Source organism: Rhinolophus ferrumequinum, chromosome 16, assembly GCF_004115265.2.
Source record: "Rhinolophus ferrumequinum isolate MPI-CBG mRhiFer1 chromosome 16, mRhiFer1_v1.p, whole genome shotgun sequence".
NCBI classification, from domain to species: domain Eukaryota; kingdom Metazoa; phylum Chordata; class Mammalia; order Chiroptera; family Rhinolophidae; genus Rhinolophus; species Rhinolophus ferrumequinum.
Genome location: NC_046299.1, coordinates 12280266 through 12299227, shown reverse-complemented (window position 1 = coordinate 12299227; position 18962 = coordinate 12280266). Strand labels below are relative to the sequence as shown.

Sequence of the window (18962 nt, the reverse complement as noted above, 5' to 3'; positions counted from 1 at the left end):
CAATTGTCGACGAGATATAGGATACACTGCTCTGTTTGCCACCAAAATGCACAGAACATAATTTTATACGAAGCTACACCCGCTTAATTGTGATGCATTAAGTATTATGTTCATTGTTACTGAAACTGGGTAGAAATGAATAATTTATTGCAGACAAAGGAAACTCTTGAATATGAAATGCCTCATCTTTTAAAATTACAATTTGGAAGGCAAGAATGAAAAAATACCCATAGTCAGTGAACCTTATACTGCTAATAGAAGACAATACTTCGACTGTTTCTACTTTGTTTGCAAACATTACATTTTTTTAACATTCTTGAGAATAATCAGTAAAAAACACCAGGTTTTCACCATGCTCACAGCTGCTCAACACAGGGCTGGCACATCCAATATTAATTCTCTGTGCTGGGTGAATACCCTTTCCTTTCCAACCAATGTGACTGGGCTCAGTGGGAATCCACTCCCCACACCCCAAAACCCAATCTCTGCCACCTCCTTTCAGAGCTTTCTTTCTTTCTGGCATCCCAAGTTCTCTTAGTCTCTCTTCCTCCCCTCTCCCCAATGGCACTCCACTCTGCTCCGCATTTTCTTTCTGGTTCTCCATCATCTCCCCCAGCAACTAGCACAGTGCCAGGCACAGAGTATGTTGTCAATAATGTGACTACTGTTATTCTTAGAGAAGATAATTGATGTTTTAGACTGAATTAAATTGGTGATTGTCATTTCCCGAAAGGCTATTGTTCTCTCTCTCTCTCTCTCTCTCTCTCTCTCTCTCTCTCTCTCCTTTCTACATCCATTCAAATAATCTACTTCTCCTATTTCATGCTAATAAATTGGGAGAGGAGGAAGAAGGGACTTAGGGCGTGTATAAAAGGAAGAGACTGGCAGTCACTCACCTACCATTTACTGAGCACTTTCGAGTGCTCTAAGCGTTACCTCCAGTATCCTTATGCATTGGATACTGTCATTATCCCCATTTACAGACACAGGACCTAGAACAGAGTAACTACTCATCCATGGTTGCACAGCAATAAGTGCTGGAAAGCGGAACTCAAACCCGGGTGTATTTAACCCCAAGGCTTTGCTCTTTCCCATGGCTATTCTGTGTTTCCTGATTTTCTAGGCTCATCAGGACCTCCTCCCCGGCCCCGCCCCAGCCCCACCCCAATCTCTGGAATGAACGCAGACGGTCTGCTAGTGGCTCTTGATGGGGGAGTGCGGGCCGCGCTAGGCGGGCATTCCTGCCGGAGAGCAGCTGCAGCCCAGAAGAGCAGCATGTCCTCTCCCCACCTCCACCCCCGCTATGTCATTAAAACAATGTCATAAACACCCCCTGAACTCAACAAAGGACACACAGAGACGGTTCGGTAACTTCTTAGGAAACAGCTCTGTGAGCTTGGTAAGTATTGGCTGCAGCCCCAACAACCCGCCCTTCCCTCACTGGGCCTGCCCCGGGGTTAGCGGGCATCTCTTTCAATTAAGACAACTCCTACATTTAGAATCTTTGCGTTTCTATTCAGACACTCTCTTGTGAAATGTTCTGAAGCAAATTGTGACTTTGGCACAAAAACTGCCAAGTGAGACACAGGACTGGGGAGCTAGAAAAACTAAATACTACAAAATACTACATAGAGAGTCAATGAAGACACAAACCCATACATCGAGTCCTCCCACCCAACAGGTGCTACCCATTAGGGTGCCAAAGGTCCACAGAGAGGTGGACAGGGCCATCCCCCCCAGCCAGGAAGATAGCATTGGCCTGGGGATCCAAACTCCCATGCCTGAGCCACTGTCCCCACGTCAAAAAGCAGAAGCCCATCCCGAGTCCAGGAGAGAGGGCAGCATTGGGGTTGGGACGGTGGCCCTGCAGCAAGACAGCTGGGGAGCCAAGACTGTCCACAATCCCACTGCCCACCAGGGCAGCCTCCTTTCACCAGCCAGGTCACTCAGTGTCAAAGGGGTCCCACTGAACAATTTTTAGTGACACCACTTCTCCTACCGCAAGCCAAAATGCCTTTCTCCTACCACTGGCATTAAGACCTTCATGCCTTGGCTCCACACCAGTCTGCTTCCTGCACTCATTCCTGCTGGCACCTCTCTGCTCTGCTTCCACCTGCTCTGTATATGCCCACCCACCTTCGCATGACCACCCTGGGATGCCCAGGCAGCTTCCCTGACTCCTGCTCCTCTGCCTACCTAAACGGGGGCCTGTGTGCACTTAGTCTTTGCATCCTGGGGCCTTGTGCATCTTTCCCCCCAAAGAGAAGGTAAATCTGGGACAGATTAACTTGAACTTGACCTACACTTGCTCTAAGGCCACCAGGAGCTGAGGTCGATAGCACGGTGCTCCTGGCCACACTTTTACTTCCCCAGAAGCTACCTTCTGCAATGATGAGTTCCTCATCCACAACAGGCCTGTGTCCTTCTCTAGTCCAGAATCATCCAGGGGCCCTCTGTATGCTTTTACGACACAAAACCATATGAACCGTATGACATTTCTGCTGCTCTACCCTGTTGACCTACAAAAATGGCAATTTCATATGATTCAACCTAAAAATCCCTGCAATGCTGAGGTAAATTAGCCAGCATCCTCCCCTAGTTCTGCTGAAACAAAAGCCAAGCCCCTGAGAGTGGCAAACTTGCCACCCTGCCCAGCTCTTCTCTTACCACGGCTCAGACCTAGCACTCCGGCCATAGCAAGTGTCTTGTCATTAATACTAGCACCTTGGACACTCGGTGCCTTTGCCCTTGCTGTTGCCTCTGCCTGGAATGCCTTCCCCCCATTTCTACTTCCCAAACATCTATCCATTCCTCAAAACCCCACTCAACGTCACCTTCAGCAAGCCTTCTCTGACCCACGACTCCATGTCGTCAGTTATTTCCTGATTGGAGTTACCGCTGAGCCTTGTAAGGACTTCTGCTCATTCACAACCACTTTGCATCATAATTCGTTTTGTTTATACCTAGCCCTAAACCAAAAAAAGAGAATTCTTAGAAGGCAATGTCAGGGTCCTATTTACCTCTGAGTCACCTAGACTTCACACTGAGCTAAGAGTTAGTCCTCAATAAGTATCTGATGAATGATTTTGGCAGACATGTCATTCCATCACACTGAAACATGGTGAAAGCTGACCGAGGTCATAGAAGAGAAAGTCTTCTTTTCATTCTAAAATAAATAAATATATGTATGATATATACTATATGTAATATATGATATATACGTGTATATTTCATACACATACACATATATATATCACTCAGCACAAATGCTTAATAATCCTCCATGCAGTTCGTGCACTTGACTTTCACGGACTCGCTCTCCTGTTATGCACACGTGAATGGTGCTACAGCATGAGTGCTAGAGTCAGATTTCCTGGATAAGAATGTGGCTCTACCAGTTCTTAGGTTCTTACTTGTACCTCAGTTTCCTTATTAATCAAGTGAGGCTAAGAATACCAACTATTAAAGAAGGTTGACACAAGTTGTTACGTATAAAACACCTAGCTCCTGGCTTCTCACAGCTGTTGTAATTATTGCTTTTATTTCTCTTAAGCTCTCATAGGGAGGGTATTCATTTCAATCGGGAATATGTTCAGAGTTTCAGTCTGGTCATTCCTTTCCCCATTCAAATATAATACCACTTGCCATTCCTAAACACACAAGAATATACTGGTTCCATCGAAGACTCTCCAGAATTCCCTGATCAGCTGAGATCTTCTTGAACAAGAGTTTATTTGAAATTCATATAATAGGGATCAATGAAACATTTCATAAACATGGGCTTTAAGAAACCTGCTGGCCTATTCTTACAAAGAATGCAATCAATACTTATTTTCATACATTATTAACTGTACACAAAACGGTAATGTGCAAAGGGCAACAGAAGTAACAGTCGGCATGGTGCTTCTTAGACCATTCAGAGGGATGTGAAGGAAAGTAGCACCAGCGTGGCAGAAGACAAATGAATAGCATATTAGGTCACCTTAAAGTGGAAAGAAACTATGCATTCCTTTCTTTACTACTGTGTAATGCTATTTATATGACAACGTGACAAAAAAATAGCCCTAGGCATTCTGCTCTACTTTAGAAGTCTTCGTCTCACACACTGAAATGAAAAAAGATGCAATCCAGAAATTGCTTCTTTGCTTAATATTTCTGCAGTTCTGCAGGAATGGTTTCAGTAGCCTGCATGTTCTGGATTTCAGTTGTCAACTAAGAACGCATCAGAATGCAGGGATAAGTATTAAAATAATAGACACTAGCTTATATTTCAACTTTAAAGATCCTTTGTCAAACACTGTTTTAAGGTAGAAGATAGAGGAGAGTAAACTAAGAATTACGGAGGGAGGGAAGGGACTAGATATCTCCTCTTTAATAAAGGAGCCCAGGTCTGTGCTTAAAATTTCATCATAGAACAGTAGAAACAGCACAGGCTTTGGAGATGCAGGAACAAGATGTGAATCTGAACTCTTCCACTTACCAGCTGTGTGGCTCTGAGAAAGTTACTCAACCTCTCTGAGCCCAGGTTTCCTCCTCAGAAATCAGAGATAATGCCTAGTTTTTAGCAGGCTGTGCAGTGCAGAACATTCAGCAAGGGCTCCCCAGGGGTTTTTCTCTCCCCACACTTACCTCCCCTTTAAAGAGACTGCAGGTTTGAAGATTACACAGCTCTGGGACTGACAGGCAGTCCCAGAGGAAACTGTGGTTTGACCAAAAATAGGCCATTTGACCAAATGATTAAAAGTCTGTCATATGCTAATGCTTAGACGGGGCGGACCTTGGGCCAATTTAGTAAGAGTAAATTGCAATTGATTTTCGAAGAAATTGCTTGTTCTTTTGCCTTTCGTCAGCTGTGTCACACTCTCTCACACAGCTGCCTTTGTCATAGCCAGAACCAATTGAAACACGTGACAAGGAAGAGCTTTTTGAGGCAAAATCTTTAATAATATAGACATCCACAATCACACACACACACACACACAGACAAATATACGTACACGTGAGCAGGCAGATATACAAATAGATCTGTATCTGAGTGTATATGTGTTTATATAGAAGTGTCAGAGAGCAGAAACAATTCTGAACCACAGTTGCATTCTTCTGTAGGTTTTGCAACTCCCTCTATGGTTGGAGAGCTATCCTGAATACTTTTTATTTTTACCACAATCTACTCTTTGAATCAAGATCATAAAACAGTACACCCCTAAACTCTCCTCTGCACACACTCCCAGCCCTCTCTATGGAAGTCCCTGGATATGAAAAGAAAATGGTTAGAAGATCACAGGAGATAAAAAGTCGTAAGAATAAAGGTTAACAATGGCTGCTTTCACCCCTAATTTCTGATATGGTGATAGACCCTCTTAGAACATTAATTAGAATGGAAAGAGAGATGAAAGAAATGCCCAGGGGACATAATAAATTAGCCCTTTATGCAAATCACCCATTCGTTTTCATCACTGACCCAGCGAGTTGAGTCTCTAAATTACCAGAAGCGGTTAGCTTCTTTAACAAAAAATTCCAGATGAAGGATTCCTTTTTTTTTTTTAATCTGAGGGCTGGGAGGGCTTAAAGCAACAAACAATTTCGCTGTTTCCCTTGTAGGTAACTCTGAAGGTGGCCAAAAGATACGGAAATTAACATTCCAGCCACTGGTTTCTGTTGCCAAGCAGAGACCTATTAATTAACCCTTACAAACAATTCCCAAACAATGGACAACAACCATCCTAACTAAAGCCGATGGCTGTGTTTCTCACCCCAACTGCGTAAAAACAACGTGTGGCAGTCGGTGACCACAGGATGGCCACGGGGTTTGAAAATGAATCTAGGGAACGTAATTTAGTGGTTACCAGAGGGTAAGAGGGTTGGGGGGTGGGAGATGGGGGTAAGGGGGATCGAATATATGGTGATGGAAGGAGAACTGACTCTGGGTGGTGAACATACAATGTAATTTATAGATGATGTGATACAGAATTGCACACCTGAAATCTATGTAATTTTACTAACAATTGTCACCCCAATAAATTTAAAAAATAATAAAATAAAAATAAAAAATAAAAAAAAAACAACAACGTGTGGCATTCTAATGGGGGCACAGACCTGAATAGGTGAAGAACAATTGTAAAAAGGTGGGGACATGCCAGGATGTGGAGAGTTTGGAATATCAGTTTAAAAACAAACACATGCCTAATTTTACTTGTCATCACTGTCCTAGACAATTTATGTGCTACTGTCCTAGAAATTTATGGCACTCTGGGTTTTCTTATCAGTAAAATAAGGGGACCAGAGTAGAATGACCTCCAAAAGTCCCACCATATCTACAATCCAGTGATATTATTTATCCCTGGGTAAAACAAACATGGCACTTCCAAACATTTAATTGGTTTAAATAAAATCTTACGGCATGCATTTCTGTCTACTGAACTTCATTTTCTCTTTCCTCCTCTTATTTTCCCCTTGTCCCTATGTTCTCCACTTCCTTATTTCTTATTTTGTCTTATCTTCTTCCATGTATTCAAATGAGATGCTAGAAATAATTTCTGGTTCAAAGTAAGGTATATATTTAATAAATCATGCTTTATAAATGTTATGAATATGAAAAATACATATGCCAAGATCACAAGTGTTTTGTTGTGAAGAAAATGCTAGAAAGAAAAAGAGTGAGTCCAGAACAATACAAGATTCAACATGCAGGCCCTCAGAGAAAGAGGGAAATATGTCAAAGACCACTCTAGTCCACTGGCTTCATTTTATAAAAGGATGACTCTCAGGAAGGGTAGACATTTGCCCAAGATCACCCAGCTAGTGATGGCTAACGCTGGAAGCCTAACACAGGTCTCCTGACTCCTGGACCAGTGCTCTTTGGACCAAACAATCCTGATTTGATACTTTCTCTTGAGAATTTGGTACTATATCCCCAAGGAGGGCGGGGAAAGACATCCTTTAGAAAGAATAAACTTCGACAGCAGAGAATTAAGAGATGACAGCAAGAAATACTTCAAAGGACTAAGGAGAAGGAAGGAAGACAGACATATTGGCTATAAATAATTTTGCACCTTGTAACAATCTTCGGTTCATGCAATTACTCGTCACTCACTGATGTTTTATCTCCTCTGTTCTGTTCTTGGGCCCTATACTCACTCTATGCAAAGTATTTGACTGTCTGCCTTCACAGCCTTCACTAGAACGCTTAGGCCTTTGCGATAAGCATCCAGATACTGGGATGACCTGCTGCTTGATTCATGAAACTTCTTGAGGTTGACAGTTAATCTTAATAATATAATAATCTTAGTAATCTTAATAACAACATTTGCCTTTAGGAAATGGTCAGCGACACAGGAAGACACAGGTTCTTCAGGTCACCAGGTAGGTAATAAGAAAGTATATGTATTACTTACTCCACTTTTGCTTTAAAAATAAATAAATACAGACACACACACACACACACACACTCAGATGGATAGGAAAAAATCTGAAAAGGCTCACAACAGATTAACAGTGGTTATCTTTGGGAGCCAGGACTGTGAGTAATTTAGATTCGTTTTCCTTTTTTTACTTGTTTGTAACACCTTATTGTTCTACACTGAAAATGGATTGCTGAGGGGCGGGAGAGGGAAAGAATAAAAACCGAAAGTAGTGGCCTGTGAAAGTGAAATGTAAGTGTACTTAGCACAGCCTGTGGAGACGGAAGCATCTCCCAGGTTTAAGGCATGCCCTTCTCAGGGAACAGTAATTCCTCCCACTCTGAGGGGCGCTGGAAAGAAGATTTATGGGGAGAGGTTAGAAGAATGGGAATCAGTCAAGCTGAGAAGGGAAGGCTGATCACAAGAATCCTTAAGCACAGAAAGAGCTCCCACCCCAGTGATCACCGGATGCAGCAAACTCACCTCCGACCAAAAAACATAAGGCTAGGACCCCAAAGGGAAGAACAGGAGGATTCACAGCAGGAATAAGGAAGACCTTCCCCCAAAGGGGAGTTAAGACGCAAGCTGGGTTATTAAGAGACAGGACTTTTCTCTAGGGCCATTTAGATAGAGCACACATCTGTGTGGTTTTTTTTTTTTTTTAATTTCTTGTCCAAGGTAGTTTATGAGCCGCCTTCCCAAAGGCTCAGGGTTGCTATTCTTTCCAAGACATAGAATCATTGCCCAAGATCAGGAGATACAGTCCACTGAAGAGAGTCCCAGTCTTGGAGTCAGGAGCAAGTCAATAGCTAACATGGCCGTGGTATAGCATTAAAAATGACTGAGATTTATCAAGGACCAAGTATGTTTCGGGCATTATGCTACGCATCTTACACATAGCACCTCTAATTCACAAGCACCTATCAGGCAGGCATTATCATCATTTAATTTTACAATCAAGGCGTTTGAGACACAGTAAGCGCAAATCACTTGCCCACAACAAAATGAGTGGCAGAGCTAAGATGCACCCCAGTCAGTGGCACTCCAGAGCATGTGTTCTTTCTCCAGCACCACGGTGCACAAAGATATGGAGACATGAAGCGGCCTGGAGCACTGTTGGGACAACAGCTGTTGAGTCAACACTGTTGGGTTTGGACACAGGGTGCCTGGGGCAAGACAGAAGATCAACTAATAGAGGAATCTATGGAGGAAGACGGTAGCTAGATAATTTCTGTAAGTCACCAACATGCTAAGATAAGAGCTGGCAATGAGGAGGCCAGGTTGGGTTGGGAGAAACTAGACTCAGGGAGGTCACTAAGAAGGCCAGTGCAAAGTTCAAGTGAGAGGTCGGAAGGGAATGGAAAAGACAGCAATTCAAAAGACAGCATGTAATTTCAGCAGGACCTAGTGATGGGTCCACCTGAAGGAATGAGGATGGTGGAAGGGGTGGAGACGACCCCAAAGCTTGTAACTTAGGCAGATAATGCCATTGTGTAAGACAGAGATTCAGGAAGAGAAGGGTGTAAGGAGAAAAGGGAACAGATAATGAAGTCCATTTTGGATGTGCTGAATTTGAAGTAACTGAGATACATTTAGACAGAGCCATCCAGGACTTAGCTGGAAATACTGATATCGGGAGAGGGTGGAATGGGAGGGAAGACTCTGAGTTATGGGTGGAAGTGCTAGATGAGGTCCCAGGAATGTATGAAGTTTGTCCAGAGAATATGCAGAACAGAAGGAGGCCAACACTGGCCTCTCCTAGGGCAGTGCCATGTCCTGGCAAAGTTCTTGGAGGCTATCCTCAAGCAGTATAGCCCTGGCTAAATTGTTTCCCCTCTCTGAGCTTCAATTTTGTAAAAGCAGAGGATCACACCAGATCTCTAAGGCCCTTCTTCTAGGTATTCAACCACTCATGTTTCAAGGGATGCCTGCTCAGGGGCAGGAAAGATGCACAGTGCTAAGCAGACACCGGGCATAACAAGCGAGTCCCCAACTTTCCAGTGAGACAGTCAGATGCATAAATAAGTCATCTTGATATGCTGTGATCAACAGTTATCAATCAACTGCTGTGATTAACAGTTATCATAAAGGCAAGAGCAAAATGGAGCATGAAGAAGTCCTTAGTGGAAGTACCTGTCAGGGGGAATTGCAGCATGGCCATCAGAAATGAAATTTGATCTGGTCTTGAAGAACTGTTGGAGACTTCCCAAACAGAGGCAAAGCCATGTGCAAAGGCACAAGAAAGGGAATGCACATGACATACCTGGGGAATGGATTTCTCAGTGAGCTTGAGTGGAGAGGAAGGTGACAGTGCTTGGAAGAGGAGGGCGGGGCCGAGCTGGCTTGCTAAGGAGTTTCGCATATGCCAGAACAGATAACAAGAAACTAATGGGGTTCTCAAATATTGGGACAACATAATTAAGAGCTGTTTTAGAGAGCTGAGTAGAAAGGAAAGGACCACCATACACCCCCAGTAGTTGGTATTTACAAATCCTTTTCTCTCATCGTGATTTGACGAGTCACCAGATGACCTCATGACGCTCTTCTTCAACGTGTAAAATTTTTAAGAAAGTTTTTTTTTTAATAGTGACATAAATATGATGATACATTGTAACAGAAATGCTAAATATGGCTAATTATTCACAGCATCGGTCAGGAAAAAAAAAAGGGTCCAGACTCAAGAGAGAGTCTAGGAGCATCTCATCAATTAATTGGAGCAAAGTAATTCCAGTTACTTGGGAACAAATCCCAAGATCTGCAGCCTTCCTGGGAAGGTCTAAGCCATTCCTAGGACTTGGAAGAGAATGATGGCACAACCAGAGACCTGGAACTTTGTCTTTCACCAAATCAGATTTAGGCCGTTCAAATCCTCACATCCCTCTTTCCCCATGATTTATCCACTTGATTCTTGTATACAATACCACCCATTTTGATTATATTCAAGGAAGGCCTGGCATCTCTTGACTCTTCTTTACAGAATCCAACCTCTCAATCAATACTTTTAAACCTTGGAGCCCTCTTTTCCTCTTGCTGCCATAAAGGTGCTTATATCCTCCCTCTGATCCTCCATCCTTAGGCTTTTCTTGGCACCTACTGTACTTTCAAAATCTCTCTCTGCTTTGTTATCCCCCTCCAGAGAGTCCAAAAGCATCACCAACAAGTTCATCTTCCTTTTAAATCACGATTTACTTCTTGCTCCTTCTTGAACTTTTGTGAGGAAGAAAATAGTAGGCAGAATGGAGTAAAGAGTAGAGAGTCACGGCTGCGAGAGACACAGCAGGGAAACACCAGGTGGTGGCTTCATCCTGGGGGCCTCCAAGCATACACACCACTCTGCCTTCTTGGCTCCCAAGGTATTTTCCTGTGTTCTCTCCTCTCCTCCAACACCCTCCTACACTGGCCCACTTTCTCCTTTGTGCACTCCTGCTTATAGCCTGATTCTTCATGGTCGAGATCGAGACCCCTAAAAACCACACTGGCATCAACCCACAGTAAAGGCACCTTTTAGAGCCCTTAAAATTACCATGTGACCCAGCAATCCCTTTCCTGGGTTTCTACCCAAAAAAATTTGATAACATGTATCCGTAAAGATATATGTACCCCTACGTTCATTGCAGCATTAGTCACAGTAGGCAAGACATGGAAACAACCACAGTGCTCTTCGATAGATGATTGGATAAAGAAGATGTGGCAAATATACACAATGGACTATTACTCGGCCATAAGAAAAGATGAAATACTGCCATTTGTAACAACATAGATGGATCCTGAGATTATCATTGCTAAGCTAACTAAGTCAGAATGAAAAACTCAAGAACCACATGATTTCACTCATATGGGGAATATAAAACTGAAAGCAACAAACAAACAAGACAAACAAAAACTCAAAGAATACAGACAACATTTTGGAGTCACCAGAGGGTAAGAGGGGAGGTAGGAGTGGGTCAAGGGGGTTATATATATGGTGATAGAAGGAGAACTGACTCTGGGTGGTGAACACGCAACGCAAAATGTGGATGCTACATTATAGAATTGTACACTTGAAACCTGTATGATTTTATTAACCAATGTCACCCCCATAAATTTAACTTAAAAAGTGCCTTACAGGTCAAACGTTCCTGCTATTACGTTTCCACAGGAGTGGTCCCCCCCAACCTCCAACCTCAGTTCTCAGTTAATTGAGCTGTTTCATTTCCCTTCTGCAGCTCAGGCTTCAGAACGGATGACGGTTTTTAGATGCTACCTTGCTTTTGTTCCCTTCATTGTTCCTGCCAGGCCACTGAGAATCCCTCAATATGGCCTTTTAGCTGGTGATCCAGTAAACAATGGCAAAGATGGCTATGGGTTTGAAGAGTCCAAAGAAAAGGGAAACACATAATGTCAAACATGTCTTGTTCGGTGAGAGGATTCAGCTCACACGTAACGTATGTGGATAAACACTCTCTTCACATTGGGCAGAGAAATCCAAATATGGAAACTCTAATTGCTACCATATCTGTAAAAGGCAGAGGCTATGTAGTCCTGGTTTCTTCTTCAGAGAGATTTTCAAGACAGAAGAGATGTTCTAGAAACTCAGATTCAAACCATGGAAAGCAGCATTTATCATCCTGAGCCTCTGTCCTTCTCCATCCTACAAATGCCAAACTGTGTAATATGCATTATTCAATAACTTAAAACCTCTCAGGGCTCCATTTGGCTTCCCTATACCCACTTAAGGCACAGAGTCGCTGTCAGAGGTCAAAGCTCATTAGTGCTGGAACCTAAATTCAATGCCCTTGAGATGTAAAATGTAGCTCCGGACAAGGCCTTCCTGGTTCGTATTAATTCATTATATGACTTTTGGGTTCTCACACGACAGGTCTCAGAAACTCAGGATCACATTTGCTATGAAAAGACAGCTGGCTGAGAGTGGTATCCAAAAAATGAATGAGTGAAATTTGGTCCATGCAGAAGAATTTCCAATACTCATCAAAGAAATTTAGACAAACCAGTGGCATCCAAAAATGACCAAGCCACTCGGAGTGGAGAATGAATGCAAGGATTGAAAAGGTAATGCAAGAGCACCTGGAGACATTCTGGAGGTGACCTCAATCTTCCCTCAGAATCATGGATGTTAAGACTGAAGATTATTTCCTCCACTGGCTTCATTATAGCAAGAAAAGAGAGACCCAGACAGAGAAAATGAGTCTGTTCAAGTCCCATAGCTCATAGCAGTTCAGAAATTAAAACTCAAATGGCCCTTCTTCCTTGCCCACTTCTCATTGCCACTGTCAATGGAGAAGTTCATCTCCTTCCAGGCAATAGTGCAAAGACTGAGGAGTCGTGCTTACATGGGGCAGGCAGCACGCAAGAGGCACTGGCCCTCAAAAGTACTAGGAAGGCCAAGTTCACTTCTAGTACTCCATTTGCCACACCCCATCCTAGTTCCTACAGACCTGCTACCATGACAGCCCAGACGGTCACATACACTTGTCTGTGTATCTCTCTTCCACTGCCTGGACCACTGTCCTGGCTGGGCCAAGGGGACAGATAGCATTAGTAGGGATTTAGAGTGGAAATTTTCGGCATTCTTCAGGATACTGTTTGAATGACTGATACTAAACTTGTACCCTTATAATGTATCCCAAAACACACACACACACACACACACACACTTTTCCTCTGAACCAAAAGACAGAATAAGATAGAGGAGTGCTTCTCAAGCTTCATGAGCATATGAGGCACCTCGCCAAGGGATCTTCTTAAAATGTGAATTCTGACTCAGTAAGTTTGGGATACAGCCTGAGACCCCACACTACTGATCACCTCCCAGGTGACTCTATGCCGCTGTTCTGAGGCCCATGCTCTAAGTAGCAAGTGGCAGATGTTACACAATCTTGAAATCAAACAAACCTGGGTTTAAATTCTGGTTCCACCATTTAGGAGCATTGAGATTCTTAGGCTGGCTTCCCAACTTCCCACTGCCTCAACCACCTCATCTCTAAAATGGAAGTAAGAATACCTAAGAAGTACTTGGTGATGATTACATAAGTTAGTGATGTCAAGCTTTGAATCCAGTGACTGGCATATAATAAGGGCTTGATAAATATCAGTGGCTGGCTGCCTCTACAATTCGTACGGGCAGAGACAACATCTGTCTGGCTCCCTGCCAAAATCCTAAATGGCTAAAGCATAGTAGGTGCTCAATGGATGTTTGTGAATGAACAAATGTATGTAGAATACGCACATGCATAATATCAATATTTACACACTCCCTTGGTTCTATGGTTTTCTGTAGGAAAACATCAAACATTTAGAACACCAGAACGCTCTCACCAGTAACAAACCATCATCTCATAAAATCACATTCAACATTAACCACCATGTTTAACCACCGAGAAACATATCGTTTGTGATGGCTATATATACTTGAGAAAATGTCTTCACTGTAAACAAATAAAGACCACATCAGTCAAGAATCTGTATGTCATTCAGAGAGATTATTGCCTTGCTCATTATTTATGTGGCTGTCTGAACACAGATGTTTTGAAAAACTTAATTCTTAAACTAAATTCACTTCCAAACCAAACATAGAATTGCAAAGAGAGACAAAACAAACCATAGGAAGCAAGACTACTTTTTAAAGGGCCATCAGGACAGTAAGACATTCTCTTACACACGCATGCACTTGCTCAGGAAAAATTAGAAACAAAAGAACGGTTAACAAATGGTAGAGCTTAATCTTTTAAATCAAAGGCAGACAAGTGAGTAAATCCAAAATTCTTCAACAATCTAAGATTATCTTCAGACGTCTCATATAGTACTATGTGTCATCATTTAAACAGATCCCATTTCAGGGAGGCATTGTGTATGTTATATAGCAAGAAGGGAATTCGATTGCCACCTACAGACAGAATTGGCACTCCCGTTGCAGGAGTTGGCCAATCATATTTTAATATGAAAAAAAAATCAACCAAGTCACCTCCCTCCAACTTCTTCCAAACCACCACACCACATTACTTCATTTAGAATTACTTTCAAGTCATACAATCATCTCTAGGCATTCTGCCTCTTCATTATCATCCTATTTCTAATTTCCCAGAAACACTGTACCATTCAGCTATCTGCTTATACACTATTTGAGAGCCAAAGAGAATGAAAGCCAACGGATTTCAAGCAGGCAAGAGTACCAGAGTGGAAGTATAAATCTGCTTACCTGGTATGAAGGGGACCACCCGGAATATATCAGACAATCTGCTATTAACTGGCTCATATGGGGAATCTTCCAGCAGATCATTTCCTAAAAACAACAGAAAGATTGGGCTCAGATCTGGAAAACAGACATGTTTCAGGCAGTTTTTGTTGTTGAATCTGAATTCTAATTATGTTATGATTGTGTAACAAAAAGATGCTGAAACTTTCAAAGATTTCAAATGCATCAATTTGACTATAGTTATTTATTTTCATTGCCTCTGCCTTCGTTGTCCGTGCTCTCCCCAGAGTGCCATGACAACACTGGAAAGCAACCCAGCTTGATCTTGCCAGAAAACTCTTCCACTTTTGCAAAAGAATGAAAGCAGAGAGGAAGAAACCAGTGACATCACAAGCCCAGCTTGCCTCCAGGAACCAATGGAAGAAAGCTGACTCAAAAGAGGGCCCCATTTCCTTGCTCCTGAAACAGAGCTGTGGTGAGAAAGCAGGTACACTGGCTAGCTATTAAGGAGTCTTTGAAATAGATTTTTATTAATAGGTTCTGGAGGAAGTGGCAGCTGAGATGTCAAATCTGTAGATTACAAATTCTTGGTGTGAGTCTCAGTGGAGAATGAATGCACTAGATGTTTGTGTTTGACTTACAAACACAAGCCTCCTCTGTCACATGAGGACCAAAATACTGTCGTTGGAATGATGGCTGTGACAAGTGGATCTTTCCCTCTCTGAGCCACTTCTGTGTTAACCGAGGTTGAACCATACCAGCTGGTTCAAAACTCAGCTAATCTAAGATGACAAATGATTTTTCCTACATCTGCCTTTGATCAGGTTTGAGGGGGTTAAAGACAGAATAGATTCTACTGGACCATTTTTGCGTAATTCTTTACCGTATGTCAGAATAGACAGAAGGGACGAATAAAGGGGGAAACTGCAGGCAAGATGCAGTGCAAGTCTTTGTGTTACTATTCTGTGAAGCCAGCTCTCCTTAGAGAGGAGTTGCAGGTTCCTCCCATGCAACCCATCCTTCCATGTGTTCCTACTAGATGGTCTGACCACGTTTGAAAGAAGTCAACAGGGTCCCCGGGGTGTCCCCCTCACCCCCTCACGGGTTTTCCAACAACCAGGCCTCAACGATGCTGCTGGGAAGGCAGCAAACACCAGCTGCCACTGTCCCTGGGGACCAATGAAAGGTCCTCATTCTGCAGCTGGGGAGAAGTGAGCGGAGAATGAGGTCAGCCAGACCCGGGACTGAGGGGCCCGCCTGCCTTTGGTGGGGGGGGGGGGGGGGGGGGGGGGCGGGGCGAGCAGGACAGTCAGCGCGTACCCTGCAGGCTCTGGTACATGCTCCAATAGATACGCAGACAGTTCTTCTCCTTCTTCATGCCCCGCTTGCAGCGGCAGTTGTAGAGCGACTTCTGTTTGAGGGCCTCCATGGCGCTGCGGCACTCGTCCTTGGCCTCCAGGCCGGATGTCAGGCTGAAGTTGGTCTCCTTGCCCGCCACGCACTGCCTCAGCGTGCGGTACTTGGTGCTGCAGCTCTGCTCCTTCAGGCACTGATCGCTGGCTTTCACACAGTCCAGGCGGTCCCCTCCGCTCACCTCCGCAGACAGGAGCACGTCTGCGGGTGGAGGAGAGGGAGCATGAGGGCGGCTGGGCAGCTAGCTGTCCGATGCCCCAACCCCAGGGGTGGGCGCGTGTTTGACGAGCTTCTGGGACGCTCTGTGAGCGGAGCGGTCCCGCCCCTCTATACCCAGAGTCCATTTTCCCGCCCCCGGACCTCCAGCTGCTTTGGTCTCCCCCTCACACCATCGGGCCCCGAGGCTTTGCGGGCTTTTCGCGGTTTGCCAGAAAGCTAGCTCTGCCCACCGCACATGCCGGCCCCTCTGTCCCGGGGCCGACCTGCCGGAACCCCGACCCTAGCGGCTCGCTCCGCTGGGCCCGATTGAAGTCCCGGGGCCTTCGGAAGAGGAGAGCAGCGGCGGGTTGGGTGCTGGGCGGGCGAGCCCTGGTCCGCTGCCCGCCCGGCGGGGAGCATCGGGATGCTATTCGGCGAAAAGTTTTCCCTTCGAAGTTTGTCTCCAGGCCCAGTGCTCGCCCTCACCCCACCTGCCCGCCGCGTCTCCACGAGCTCCCCTGGACTCGCACCGGGTGCTGGGTCCTGGGCTGGAGGGCTTGGACCCCTTCATTCCTTGCCAGGCTAAGTCATTAAATACCACAGAAAATAAAAACCAAGCACGAAAAGCTGCGGGCAAGTGCGCGCCATCCAGTTTCCCCAGCTTGCTTGGGGTGTTGAGGATTCATGATCCCCTTCCCCAAAACGAAACTTCGCCCTCTCACACCCACCGTTCCCGCGCCTTAATTTTGAGTGGGCTACCGTGGACTCCTTGGAAAGACTCAGCGGTTAAGAAAGCTAGCGGCAGCCTCGACTCACCCAGAAGCGGCAGCGCGAAGTACAGAGTCGCCAGAAACATGGTGCCGGCGCGCAGCTGTTCCCCGCCCCCCCACCCCAAAAGCCCTGGCCGCTGCTGGGTCTCGCTGAGGGAGCTCAGCATGCAGCGATCCCCGGACAGCCGCACTGCTCTGGCCGCCCAAAGTTCAGCTCCATCCAGCGCGAGAGGAAACTCCCGGGTCCGTCTGTTGCTACCGCCGCGGGCGACTCAGCTCCTGGCTGGTGGCTGGAGTGAGGGCGGGAGGCCGTTCAGCTTTTAGGGGTTCAGGTCCGACCCAACCTGAAAGGGAGAGCGTGCTTTGCAATGAGAGCTGAGAGCGCTGGAACCTCCCCCCGCCCCTCTGCCTTCTCCTGCTCCCGCCTTGGAGGACTTTCCAGAGCCCGGGTGAGGTCCCACCCCAACCCGTGTCTGGGCGTGGGGAGGGGGCGCGGAGGGTGCGTGTGCGTGTATTCCGGGGAGCTGCCCGTACCGACAGAGTGGGGCTAGAGAGGTCAGACGCAGGCTCCCAAAGTCCAAAGGGGTGTATACCGGGTCCAACCCAAAAGGCTGAATGCAAGTAAAGAAATAAAGAAAGAATGTTACTTTCCGAGCGCTGTGAGCGAAGCCGGCCGCCGCCTGGAGTCGGAGCTCTCGGCTGCCTCGGCTCTCTCGCCAGCTCTGGCGCCGAAAGAGCCCCTTCTCCTGGGAAGTTCGCCGCCCCCTCCTCGCGCCAGCTCGCTGGCTCAGCCGCCGGCCCTCCCCACCCCAACCACCAATCGCTGCCCCCCACCGCCGTATCCCCTCCTCCCCGGCTCGCCTTCTTTCTGAGGCAGCAGAGCGGAGGGAAGGCGAGCTCCCGGCTGGAGCCTAAACCCGGCTGGTGCACCCCTCCCCGCTGCGAGTCCTCGGCTCCCTCCCCGATGTTCGCTCCGCGCACACACTAGCCCAACGCCCTAGACTCCAGCGCCACCGCCCTGGGCGAGCGCACGGGCTCGCAGCCCCGGAGCGCCTGGGCAGGTGCAGCCCGGCGCACGAGCCCCTGTGGGACCCAAAGTTGAGGGGAGCCTGGAAGAAGGGGATGGGGGAGCGGCGATGGGTTCCCAAAGCGACAGAATGAGAAAACTCTCTCCAAATGCCACCAACCTGGACTCAACCGACTGTGTCCAGCTGCAGCAAGGAGCCAATTTGTTGGTTTATTTATTTATTTTAGGGGGTGTCCCCGCCCCCTCCTTCCCTTTCCGGGCTCACTTCTCTGCGCTAGGAAGAAAAATGCGGTAATCTTCGAGAGCTCAGAGGACCTACTAGGGCCAGGACGGTTTCCGAGCAGAGCCCCCTAGGGTTCAGATGCCGGTTAGAGATGTCAATGGCTACTGGGAGCTGTGCGAAGGATAGCGGGTTCCGAGACCACATTTCTTTGCCAGGGGACCCTCGGCCTGCTCCTGCTCCCTCTGGACAGCAGCACACTACCAGCCCCCTCAGATACTCGCGCGCAAAGACACCGCAGATGAACAAACTCGCCTGCGGTGGGACTCGAGGATGGACCCAGCACGCGCGCACAGGACACGCAGCACTATGCAGCCGACCGCGAGCGCTACCAGTCTCTCTCTCTCTCTCTCTCTCTCTCTCTCTCTCTCTCTCTCTCTCTCTCTCTCTCTCTCTCTCTCTCTCACACACACACACACACACACACACACACACCATGCACTAGGTCTCTTTCTTACGCCGTAGTGCAATCAAATCAAACCCTTCTTCCAAACACAAAGTTTTTCCCCACATCACTCGCGGCTGTGACTCACGACTTGGCGAGATAAAGACAGACCCAGGCCCTCCGAGCAGCGATCCCGGGATGCGCCCACCCACTCATCCGCGCCAACGCACACATACTCACACATGTACACACAGTCTCTACCTCTCTCCTCGAGCTTGAACAAGGAGACAAAAGCGG

At 46.2% G+C, this 18962-nt stretch overlaps 1 protein-coding gene across 3 annotated transcripts in view; it reads right to left on the bottom strand.

The window, feature by feature from the left end:
- Nucleotides 1–17732, bottom strand: part of GFRA1 (GDNF family receptor alpha 1) — a 203348-nt gene extending 185616 nt beyond the window's left edge. For 2 of the 3 annotated variants that reach the window (XM_033130943.1, XM_033130945.1), the window contains exons 1-4: nucleotides 17621–17732; nucleotides 17020–17317; nucleotides 15913–16206; nucleotides 14596–14679 (exon numbers count right to left, since the gene is read on the bottom strand). In XM_033130943.1, the coding sequence (XP_032986834.1) occupies nucleotides 14596–14679; nucleotides 15913–16206; nucleotides 17020–17140 (499 nt within the window). In that variant the 5' untranslated portion in view covers nucleotides 17141–17317; nucleotides 17621–17732. Of the gene's footprint in view, nucleotides 1–14595; nucleotides 14680–15912; nucleotides 16207–17019; nucleotides 17318–17507; nucleotides 17585–17620 lie in introns of those variants that run through there. The other variant, XM_033130944.1, reaches the window with a different exon arrangement.
- Nucleotides 17733–18962: the final 1230 nt, after the last annotated feature.